The sequence below is a fragment of the Odocoileus virginianus genome, chromosome 27, assembly GCF_023699985.2.
Source record: "Odocoileus virginianus isolate 20LAN1187 ecotype Illinois chromosome 27, Ovbor_1.2, whole genome shotgun sequence".
In the NCBI taxonomy this organism is placed as follows: Eukaryota; Metazoa; Chordata; class Mammalia; order Artiodactyla; family Cervidae; genus Odocoileus; species Odocoileus virginianus.
Genome location: NC_069700.1, coordinates 1,263,863 through 1,276,333, shown reverse-complemented (window position 1 = coordinate 1,276,333; position 12,471 = coordinate 1,263,863). Strand labels below are relative to the sequence as shown.

The 12,471-nt window shown below is 46.4% G+C and overlaps 1 protein-coding gene across 6 annotated transcripts in view; it reads right to left on the bottom strand.

The window, feature by feature from the left end:
* FARS2 (phenylalanyl-tRNA synthetase 2, mitochondrial) overlaps positions 1 to 12,471 on the bottom strand; it is a 312,626-nt gene that overhangs the window by 229,911 nt on the left and 70,244 nt on the right. For all 6 annotated transcript variants that reach the window (XM_070456993.1, XM_070456990.1, XM_070456989.1 and 3 more), the window contains 2 exons: positions 9,973 to 10,132; positions 452 to 583 (listed from right to left, as the gene is read on the bottom strand). In XM_070456993.1, the coding sequence (XP_070313094.1) occupies positions 452 to 583; positions 9,973 to 10,132 (292 nt within the window). The remainder of the gene's footprint in view (positions 1 to 451; positions 584 to 9,972; positions 10,133 to 12,471) is intronic.

The window sequence follows — 12,471 nt, the reverse complement described above, 5'->3', positions numbered from 1 at the left end:
CTCCATGTCTTACACTGTGTTCTCAGCACTTACGGAACATCTGCTGAACCGGGGGCACAGTTCCAAACGCAGTGGGAACAAAAAAGGGACGACAGGCTGGCTTTGTTCCTAAATAGTCTGGAAGACAGGCAGCTCTCGTGGGACACGCCTCAAAGGCTTGTGGGCGATTCCAAAGCAGCCAATCAACAAACACGACATCGTCAGTGCAAGCCCAACACCCAGAGCTGACAAGGAAGAGCTCCAAGACCAAGAAGCCAGTGCAAAACTAGGCGAGAGAGATGGTGCCCTCCCAGAGCGCAGCGCAAAGTCCGGAGGGCGAAGCCAGCACAGAGGCCGGGCAGCGAGCCCTGCAGGAGGGTGCAGATGTGGACGCAGACAGAACGCGCGTGGGGCTCCCTGGGAACAGGGCCCCCCAGGAGAGCCTATGCCCACACGCTGGGTCCTCCCGTACCTGAGTTTACCAGCTGCTGCTCCATCACCCCGCAGCCCAGAACCTCCAGCCATTCCCCGTGGAAGTTGATCTCCATCTCGAAGGAGGGGTGAGTGAAGGGGAAGTAGCAGTCCACCCATCTGATGTCCAGTCCTGCAAAGACGCCAGAGGAAAACAGACATGGAGCGTTACAGGCAGTCTCGCCTTTTCCGTGATCAAATCTGCTAAGGAGAGATTAGCTGATGACACCAAAAGACTACTTTCTGAGTCAAATAAATAGCAAATAAATAAATTTGCAACACTTTAGGGGGAGGCACTAAATCTTAAAACTTGAGGAAAACTGAACACGTCTTTCCCAACATGAGAAACACTCTGTGTAGTTCCAGGGCCCTCTGAAACCCAATCAGTCACCCGTCAACCCTGCGGCCACCTGGCAGAGGAGAGAATTAGGTCACGATCACGAAAGGGGGCTTCCCAGGTGGGCTAGCGGTGAAGAACCCGCCTGCCAATGCAGGAGACACAAGACATGCATGAGATGCAAGTTTGATCCCTGGGTCGGGAAGATTTCCCTGGAGAAGGGAATGGCAGCCCACTCCGGTATTCTTGCCTGGAGAACCCCATGGACAGAGGAGCCTGATGGCCTATACTGAGTTCACTGAGTTGCAAACAGTTGGACATGACTGAAGTGACTTAGCATGCACGCACAGGAAAACAGGTCATTCTGCTAGTTTCTATAAAAGCAAACGACATCTAAATCACCCCTATGGCCCTTTAAACTGAATCCGTACCAAGCAGTGAACAGGCCTTTTCTCACATTTCCCAATACTGCTCTCCTCTTATTAGAGAGCAGATATCTCTGCTCTTTCTTAAAAAATTTTTTGAGTAAGTAATATATTCACAGGGTTCAAAATTGAAACACTGTGAAAAGAATACATTTCCTTGTATAAACAGGCCGTGAGTGAAAAAATTCGAAGTTTGTCAGGTGACCGGTGTTAAGTAAACTTACCGTGGCGATCCTTAATATATACCTATATACAATCATTACATCATATACTAATACAATGTTCTATGTCAGTTACATCAATCAAACTGAAATAAAAATAGGGCATTGTTTACAAGCCTCACTAGCATACCGGTTCCTGGCTCCTCCACCCCTTGAATCCCTGTGGGTAAACTCACAGGGTTTCCTTTTTATTAACAGACGTGAGCAAACACAGGCGTGCACCTCTTGTTTCCCTCCTTTCTTACACAGAAACACCACACGTGATCGCACACCACGCTTCTCTCACACAGAGACACGGAGGCCCACGCCCCACCCTCCATGTCTGGCCCCAGAGACGTGGGTAAGTTCCCCGTGTGCAGAGAGAGTGACCACAGACACGTGACCAAACCCAGCTCCACCACTGCAAGCCGAGGGGCCTCAGGCAAGTTCCTTGAGTTCTCCCTGCCTCAGTCTTTGTCAAAATAAGAACAGCATTCATCTCGCAGAGTTCTGATAACAATCTACTAGGGTAAGTGTGTAAAAAACTTAAATACTCAATGGGTGATTTTTGACAGGCATGTCATTGCAAACCAGACCATGATCTAAACTCTCTCTCGGGTTTTCATAAAAATATGAAGAAAAAGAAACATTCCTAAAGGGTACGCTGAGGTCATTGATGTCCATTGCTTACTTACTGCGGTGCTACACGAGATGGTTCATAGGCCTCCTTCAGTTCAGCCTTTATGCTGAGGACAGGCAGCCGTGAACACGGCATATTCATCTCCCACAGATGCAGGAGTTGGGCCGGCTTACACATCTTGACGTTTACAGTCAGAAAACGCCGAGATGAGAATTCTGCTCCAGACAGGGGGTGGCACAGCCCTCCGCCGCCCTCCCCTGGGCAGACCGTGGAGACGGACTCCGCTCGGCTTCCAGGCCAAGCGCCCCCAGCCAAGAGCGCACTGCCAGCCCCCTGCTCCCGACGCACCACGACAGGCATGACAGAGAAAACCGCAAAGGCCAGGCTGTGATCAAAGATGAGAGGAACACTTCCCCCGGCCAGAAACAGGCTCGAAAAGCAGGGGGTCAGAGAGGGCAAAGCTCCGCGCTGCTGGGCTCGGGCTCCGCAATCCGGGAGAAGACGCCAGCTCGCCACCTGCAGGAACATGCGCTGCTGGCTTGGTATCCGAGCAAGGCCAGAGGCCTGCGGTCAGACGCTGGGACGGCAGGGGCTCCCTGCTGGCAAGAGAGGGGGACTGAAGTCACCCAGCACAGCCTGGGGCTGCGGCTCTGAGGCGCTTGGAGAGAGCCGAGCCCCGGGGGTGAGATTGGGCTGAGTGCATCTGATGGCCCCCAAACCTCTGCTGGACTGAAGGTCTGGAGAGCTCGGGGCCTGGGGCCGGTGTGCAGCCCCTGAGAACTGGGGAGTGGGGTGAGGAAGCGGAGGGTGGGGCAAGCTGGGGGAGGCAGGGGAGGGGACGGGGTGGGGGGTGGGGGCCAAACGGCTGGGCTGTCAAGTTCCGGCCACAGCTAGCCTTTGGATGCCGACGGCCCTGGGAAGGGCTCGCCCGTGGGCGAGGAGCCTTCCCACCTCCGCAGCTGCTCTGAGACAGACATGACTTGCCCACAGCTGGGTCCCAGGACGGGCAGTGGGGAGCGCATCTCTCAGACAACGCCAAGCCTGCTCGGCTCAGAAAGACACATGACTCGCCCACAGCAACGCATCTAGCCAGCAGCAGGGGATCACAGTCCATCTCTCGTTCAGAGGCGTTCATCTAAACCGTGCCCAGAGGCCTGTGCTTCCTACAGGGAAATGTCAGCCTTCAGCAGGGAGACGGACGGGCTGGACGCCCTGAAGGACAAAAAGTGAGACCAAAATGTGAGGAATCCTCCATCCCACCTGAGCTGCTCTTAAAGAAACCATCTGCTACAGACAGTACAAGATGGAGGGAAACAATTTAGCAATGTTAAAAAATGTCAGTGAATTCCATAAGCGTAAAAGCTGTCTATAGGTTATTTTCTCTCTTTCCAATTCTAAACGGATAACCTCTCTTGTAACAGCCTTAGGATGCTGGTGCAATTGAAATGTTAGCAGAAAATAATCAACCGCTTTGGCAAGTAGGGGAAAAAAAACCAACCCTGAAACTAAAGCAGCTGTAATAACAACAAATTGCCACAAGGAAATAGTGTGCTGTAATTTTTAATTTTGCTTTTCAAGAACAAAGGAATACAACACTAATAATTTAAAAGAGTAAAAAACTTGGACCATAAAAACAAATAAAAAAAGAGTTGCTGAATAATTCTGAGGCCTGCCCACGCAGTTCCTGGTCATCAGCTGGTTAAAGGAGGACTGCATCTGAGGTTTCTCGGTGACCTTTGGTACCTGAAATGTACCTGAATATGCTGTCAAGGGCGGGGCTTTATCCAGAGCAGCCACAGGAGAGTCAGAGGCAGAGGCGGGGCAACACGCAGGAGGAGGCCCCAGTTTTTTTTTAACATCATGGCTTTTAGAAACATCAGTGTCAGAAATATTATTGAAATGACTTCTTTCTCTCCTTTCAAAAGAGCTAACATCTGACACAGGCTCGAAGTCAAAATTACGGGACTCAAAGTGAAAGTGTCAATCACTCAGTCGTGTCCAACTCTTTGCGACCCCATGGACTGTAGCCCACTAGGCTCCTCTGTCCACGGGATTCTCCAGGCAAGAATACTTGAGTGGGTAGCTATTCCCTTCTCCAAGGGATCCCCCCAACTCAGGGATCAAACTTGGACCTCCTGCATTGCAAGCAGATTCTTGACCGTCTGAGCCGCCAGGAAAACCCAAGGAGGCTCAAACGAGGCCTCAGGTTACTCTGGAGCCATGTGGTTACTTGGTACTCCATTGCTCCGAGTCTGGGTTCCCAAACCTGAAAACTAGATCACAATCACACCTATGTAACAGATGCAGGTCAGAACAAAGAAAGTCCTTGTGAGAGCTTAATGCAGCAGCTGACGCTGTTACCTACCATCGCTTCCTGTCATCATCACTACTACGGCTATTATTACTCTAAACCAGGGGTCCCCAACCTCCAGGTGAGGATCGGGACCCCCCGTCAGATGAGTGGCGGCATTAGATTAGAAATAAAATGTGCAATAGATGTGATGCACTTGAATCATCCCCAAACCATCCCCCGCCCCTGCCCAGTCTGTGGGAAAACTGTCTTCCATGAAACCCATCCCCGGTACTAAAAAGGCTGGCGACTGCTGCTCTAAAAGTCGTCCAGACGGCTTGTACCCAGAAGGCTTACTGAAATGTTTCTCAGCAACTAGGACCCCTACCCCAAAAAGAACAACTCAGTGACCCCCTTCTGAAACGTGTGAAGTCAGAGCATGGCACGTGCCTTCAGCCAGGTCCCAGGGCGCTGTGAACATTCACCCACCTGAGCGCCGTGAGGGCACACAGCCTGCCGCCTGTAACACGGCCCCTCACCCTTCAAGTTCACAGCGTGAGCCTGGCGGGGGCACCTCCCCTCCCCCGAGAAGCATATCAGTGGATGCTACAAACGCCCCAACACCCCGTCAGTGATACCCCACAAGGGTGCACGGGGCTGGGCAAGGCTGGGCGGATGAGGCGTGCGGGAGGATTTTTGGGGTGTTTAGTGACTGTGTGAATGGGGTTAAGGACTGTGTGAATGGGGTTAATGGCTGGAAGAAGAGAAAAAGAAAAGAAAAGGCTTTTTCACAGACCGACTTTAGTGCTGGGAACAAGACGTCTCTGGGCAGGTGGATACTTTACTTTACTGCCACTCCACTATTCTGTTGACTCTGGTCTCATGAACAAAAAAGTAAGTTTGAAGATTTATGAAATAGTAACTCCGATCTGTACTGAAATCTAAAACCTAAAAGTCTAAGCTGGTAGCATTTTAAAAATAAAGCAAACGTTTGCCTGCAATAGAGATGCTACAACTTCACTGCTGTTTCAAAACTTGAGATCCTTAATTCTTGGCCACGGGCATGAGAGGCGTATGAGGAAACTCATATACTGCAGGAAAGGTCTTTCATAAGGAAAACAGCTACCTGGACACTTTCACCTCAATGCTCAGTTTTGAAAGCTGTTCACATATAAATGTAAAGAATAATGAGACAAAGGAAGGTTCAAGACTACGTTCAGAGGAATGCATATCCTCAGGACCCCTGGGAACATCTTCATAACATATACATGGTCTAGCAGTGTGTATGCCTGTGTCATTACTTGCTGGAGCCCAGAAGGACTCTTAGGGCGCCATCAGTGCCAGTCTGAACTGTTGCACTGTTGTCTGGCACAAAGTCACATCTCACCTCACTAGGCAAAACAAAGACAGGCCAACGCAACCATTGTTCTTTGATTGGCCCCGTTTTGATTGCCTTCATTTGCCTGCCCTTCCTTATTTCTTTTTTTCATATTTACACATGCATTTAATATCTTCTTAAAGGGCACTGTTCACATATGTTATCTCACTTTATTCTCATGGGAAACTATACTATTTATTATCTTGAGCTTTAAAAATACTAGGACCTAAAGCACTAAATGACCAAGATTTTGGAGCAAGTGGAGGAAAGAGAACTTAAATGTAATTTTTCTGGTTCCATGCAGCCATCTCCAGCTGGCCATGAGATTTTTCCTTTGCAGTCCTGCGTGGTCCAGCTCGATGCCGGCTCTCAGTGAGTACGGCAGCTCAGACCCCCACTGGGAGCTCTCCCGGCCGGATCCAGAGGAGCCGCCTTTCCTGTGTGTTGCCGTGACACTCAGGCCTCCCCGGGAGAGGACGTCACACTCTCAGCTGCTCGAAGACTGGGACTGTCTCATGTACCCAATACTGTGACGCCCGCAGCATGGTGGAAATCCAGCAAAGTGAAACCCACCTGAGGGCGCTCAGAGGAGCGCAGAAGAGGCAGCTCCCCAGAGTTCAGCACAGACTCCAGCAGGGTTCCTGGCTGGAGGACACCAAGGAGGATTTCACTGCTGGTGACATCAGAGGATAAGTGAGGATTTTCCACGTGGAGGGGCCGGGAGAGTAAGCAAGGGGAGGGGGGCAAAGGAATGAAAAATAATAAAGAAGAAGGAGAAACACAAATGCCAGCTGTCAGAGAGAGGAAGCTCTCTGCCACGTCAGAACCACTCGGTCACCCGTGGAACTGCAGGGGGGCTTCTGCACCTCACGAGGGGTTTCCTTGGTGGCTCAGCGGTCAAGAACCCGGATCCACCTGCTCAGTCCAGGAGACACAGGTCCAGTCCCTGGGTTGGGCTGGGAAGATCCCCTGGAGAAGGAAATGGCAACCTACTCCCGTATTTTTGCTGGGAAATCCCATGGACAGAGGAGCTTGGCGGACTACAGTCCAAGGGGTCGCAAAGAGTCAGACAAAACTTAGCAAATAAACAACAGCAATAAATCTCACAAATGGGGGGGTCATCCGATGATAGAAATGTGTAGCGAGACATAAATAAGGAGGGCTTAAAACCAATTTTCTTCACAGGGTGACAACAGAAAAACTGAGATGATCCTGGGTTTCCTTGTAAAGCGACTTGAGACAGACTACTGTCTCCCTAAAATGTTAGAACTGATGCTGTTCAGTCGCTCAGTCGTGTCCAACTCTTTGCAACTCCATGCACTGCATGCAGCACGCCAGGCTTCCCCGTCCTTCACCACCTCCCGGAGCTTGCTCAAACTCATGTCCATTGAGTCGGTGATGCCATCCAACCATCTCATCCTGTTGTTCCCTTCTCCTCCCGCCTTCAATCCTTCCCAGAATCAGGGTCTTTTCCAGTGAGTCAGTTCTTCACATCAGCTGACCAAAGTATTGGAGCTTCAGCTTCACATCAGTCCTTGCAATTCAGGGCCGATTTCCTTTAGGATGGACTGGCTGTATCTTCTTGTATCCAAGGAGATGTTAGAATTCTTTTACCATTACTTGCCTCGAAAATGCCCTGAATAGCACAATCCATCTCCCTATAGTATTCCAGTCTTAACTGGATTATATTACTGCTAAAAATATCACAATTCCTATCTTATATCATGAAAGTAAAGAGAAGTTGGCTATAATAAGATTTTTGCATCAGCAATCTCTTCCTGAAACCTGCCTCACAATTACATTATACCATTTTAACATGAAATAGTCCAAAGAGACAGAAATAGCAAACAGTAAACATCTACACACTCGCTATTTAATTTTATCAAATCATCACACTTTGTCATATTTAACTTCATATCTTTTTTGTTTTAGTAGAACCCCATGAACACACTTGAAAGCCTGATTTGGACCTTCTCCGTAATACCCACTCTCTGCCTCCTAGAAAAAGACACTAGCATGAAATTGATGTACTTTTAAAAAAATATATATGTATATAAACAATATATGGGGTTGTTAGTGGGTTCTTAAATAGTACATGAACAGTCAAGATATTCGAAGAAACCTTGAAATAACAGGGAAGCAGAGGCTTAATAAATCATAATAGGAATCTTTTTAAACACATATTTGAGTTCACACAGAAGTAGGGAAATCTAGAGGTAGGAAAAATGAGGCACGTAAGAGTAGTGAGTAAGTGGTCAAGTTCCCCAGAAAGAGAGTATTGCAGATACCTGAATAAGGCCAAGACTGTGTACTATAGACTATTTTTTTATATCTATGTCAACACATACAGCTGTTGGATTTTTCAGTTTTTTCACATATGAAGAATGACAAAGGATAGGTCAGGTAGTTTTCATTTGCTTCTCCTGGTTACTAATCAGAGTGAGCATCTCTTCACACACTCAAGAGTCATTCTATTAATAACCACATCATCTGTTGCCTTCATGATCACCCATTTCTCTCACAGGTTGATTTTTCCTTGTTTATTTGGAAGAGTTATTTATATAGCCGAATGTTTATTTGACAAATCACTACTGTCCTATTGGAATGGCTAAAATTTAAATGCCTGGCTGCCTCAGAGCACAAGGAGTTTTCATATACTACAGGACAGTTCAGCGGCTTCTAAGAAAGTTAAAATTCACCTGCCAAAAGACACAACCATTGTACTCCTTCGTACTTAACGAAAAGAAATGAAGGCATCGGTCCAGACAAAGACGTGTACATGAATATGCAGAGATTTACCTGTAACCGCAAAAAACTGGAGACAACCCAAATGTCTCTCAATGGATGGACAGATGAACTACAGAATGGAACACTGCTCATCAAGAAAAAAGGAATGAACTACTGACATTATGCTACAACACGGATCAATCTGCAAATAATCGTACTAAGTGAAATATGCCAGCAGGAGGGGTGGGGAGAACACACATCACAGGATTCATCTATATACATCCAGAAGGAGTGAAGCAAACGGCAGGGACAGAAAGATCACTGGCTGCCGGGGTGGAGACATAGGAAATGCAAGAAGGAGGGTCTGCCAGGCGCCAGCGGAGACCTGGGGGCAATGGACCCACTGATTAGCTGGATGCTACTAGTGGTTTCACTGGTGTACACAAACATCGAGACTTATAAGACTGTGTAAATATGCTGTTTATTGTATATAAACTTAGCTGATTAATTATACACTCTAGATATACATAGTTTACTTTTTGTCAATCACACTTCGATAAAGAACTTGTTCTTTGAAAAAGCTCACAAGAGTATGAGAATAAAAGAGGATCCTAACCATGCAGAGCTTCTGTTTTCTAAACATTTTAAAAACGTAGATCCCAGGGGGTTTCCCTGGTGGCTCGGCGACAAGGAATCCGCCTGCCCCTGTAGGACACGTGGGTTTGATCCCTGATCTGGGAAGGTGCCACCTGCCATGGGAGCAGCTGAGCCCGAGAGCCTGGGCCCCACACAGGAGAGGTCCCGGCCACAGAGGAGCCGGCGCGCACCGCAACCCGAGGGAGCCCGCGCAGCAGCAAAACCCGGCACAGACGGCAATAAAGTTATTGACAAATAGAATCTTTTCTAAACAGTAGGTCGTAATTAAGGAAAAATCGCCCCTCTTCTTTACATCTTTATACAAACAAACAAAAATACCATCTCAAGTAAATCAGAGAAGAGTTGGAGGGGAAAGGGAAACTAAAATTTCTTAGAGAAAGAATGAAGGGCAAGTGATTAAAGTGAGAATCCACATCTTAAAAACACTGTTCTCCCCCCAGGAAACTGTTGGTATTTTGCTGCTGACACTGGTAATCAGCATGTCAGAATGTAAAATCTTCCTCTGGGCCCACTCACACAGTTAAAAATCCTGCCCCATCGATCAAGGCTGACCAATGATAATATATTAATATTCCGACATTAATCAGCCTGCTCACTTCCTCTCCATTGATGAGACTGATCTCAATTCATTACCATTCTTATCAAAAGCTGTAATCATTTTTCTTTCTCCAGCTAATTCCATTTTCATATCCTCCTGCTCCTCACATGGAATGAACCAAGAAACCCATAAGCTCTATCTCACTAAGGACCGAAACCATTAACTACAACTTAGACCAAAAACTCTAGACACAAGTAGGCTTAATAATTTAAGGAAGATGATAACTGCTGAATATTTAAGCCCCCAAAGACAAAGGCATTTAGTACCTACCATCTCCAAAGATATGTGTCATAAGCTGGGTAAGTGTTTGCTTAAGGTCAAACTCGACGAGCTTCGTGGCTTCCAGGGTATGTGTCTCTTGTTTATGGGCAGAGCGGGAACTCTGTTCAAAAAGCTGCAGGTTCTCTCCATCTTTTATGCCAGCAAATAACTGTAAACCAAGAGGAATAATGCAAATAAATAAAAACAGTATCTTCACCAGTCTACATCAAAAACCACAATGTGGAAATGAAACTCAGTAAGTCATCAGTGAACATACTGAAATTGACATTCATTTGGTATCAGTGTTGAACAAGGCCCGGTGCCACATGTAATGGACAGTCTTTAGGAAATTAAAGACACCATTCTGATCACGCTGATCGCCTCTTTTCCTTTTGCACCAACTTACTCACATGCCATTTCCTTACAAGACACATGACCCTCCGTACTACTGGAAATACCAGTGAACCAGGTTTTCACCACCCTTACAACATGACCTGAGACCAGGTGAGAAGGGACAGCCTAGGTATGAAGTCCCGTGAAGCCCTCTGAGGCTGGATGCACCCTGGACTTGTTGCCCTGTGACCCCAAAGGCCAGGACAAGGCTGGAAACGTGTTTCTGCCATTTACTGTCCAATAAGCTACAAAAAATTTAGGTTTGCTGGTAGCTCAGCTGGTAAAGAACTGCCTGCAACGTGGGAGACCTGGGTTCAAATCCCTGGGTTGGAAAGATCCCCTGGAGAAGGGAATGGCTGCCCACTCCAGTATTCTGGCCTGGAGAAGTCTATGGACAGGTATAGTCCATGGGGTCGCAAAGAGTTGGACACGACTGAGAGACTTTCAAATTCCAAAAAGTGATACAGGAGCTAAGCCTCAGGTAACGGTTCAAAAAGTGGGGATGAAAAGAGACTTTATGATAATTAAATAAAATAATGCAGAAGCACAGAATCCCTGGCACATTGCAGTGACTAAATACATTGCCTTCACAATCACCAACCACTAATCACAGCTGTCATCAGTCCGAAGCTGCTTAACCACTAAATAAAGTGCTCCCGTCCTTAACAACAAAGCAGGTCTTCGCCTGGTAGGGAGACTGACTGAAGACGGAGGTAAGAAGCACAAGGAGAGGAGGGGGAGAGAAGACGGGAACTGGTGAGGAACCAGGCGACCTAGCGCCAGCACCAGACGGAGCACGTGTTCAAATCCTGAGAGTGTCCTGGTGGATCTGATCAGACCCCACAGAAAAGGGAGCCAAATGTTTGCTCAATTTGAAACTATGGCTTTCGAGAGGCATGGCTACAATGGAAGAGAAAGAGGCAAAAGAAAGTAAAAGATTTTTTTTGGCCACTAGGTAGGGAGGCGTAAAAGAAACAAAAGAGAAAGTCTAGGGCTTCACAAAACCTCCCTCTAAAAAAATTCCACTGAAGATTCTGCACTTTGCTACACTCACAGAAGAGGGCACCAGAGAGCTGCAAAGCCGTCTCTACAATCAAAAACCCACAAAAAGGAACAGAAGTAATTCTACAGAACTGTAGAAAATCACCACAAAAGAATTTTTAAAATTTAGAAACCATTCAAAACAGCTCAAATGATGGCTCTCTGCCCCAAAAAAAGAAAACCAAGAAGCAGAAGCAAAGTATAAGATGATACTTGAAAATGAAACTTAATGTGCTCAAACGAGCATTTGGTGATATAAATAATTGCTTGATGTTTAGAACAAACATGAACAAAAAACAGAGAATTGTGAAGTCAAGAAAGAAACAGAAGGAAAAAAAATCATTTCAGAACTAAACTCTAAATTACAAGACACACAAGGAATAATGGATTCAATGAAGACTTAGTGAGAAGACCTGAAGAAAAACAAGGAAATAGCCAAGAAAATGACAGAGATAAAGAAGAATCAGAGAGAGGGTAGCAGAAATGGAAGACAGGCAAAGGAGAAATAACATTTATATAACTGGAGTCGGTGAAAGAGGAAAAACAAAACAGTGGAGCAGAATAACTGTGAACCAGGTAAAATGGTACCTGAAGAACCACATAAAAGACATATCCTAGCAGAAGTATTAGCCCTCAATGATGAAAAAATCCTCAAGGTCTCCAGGCAAAAAGATCAAAGGTCTTAGAAAGGCAAAGCCACTGGCTTAGCATCAAACTTCCAAAAGAGCGTACGAACAAGGTAACAGTGAGGCCACATATTCAAACAACTCAACAACAACACAAACACATGGACCAAGAATTTTATACTCAGCAACGCTGGGCTTTCAGTACTAAATCTACAGTAAAAGCTTTAACATACAAGAGCATAGGGAATTTCTTATTAGTGAACTCTTTTTTCTATATGTCACGACAAAATAGAAATAGTGTAACCCAAAAGTAGAAGAAGAGAGAGTGCCAGTGGAATAAACTCATTGGCTTAATGGCCGAAAACTCCATAGAAAAATGGGAGAAATAATGAACAGATAATTCACCAAAAAAAAAAAAAAAGAAAGAAAGAAAGAAAATGACCCTTTA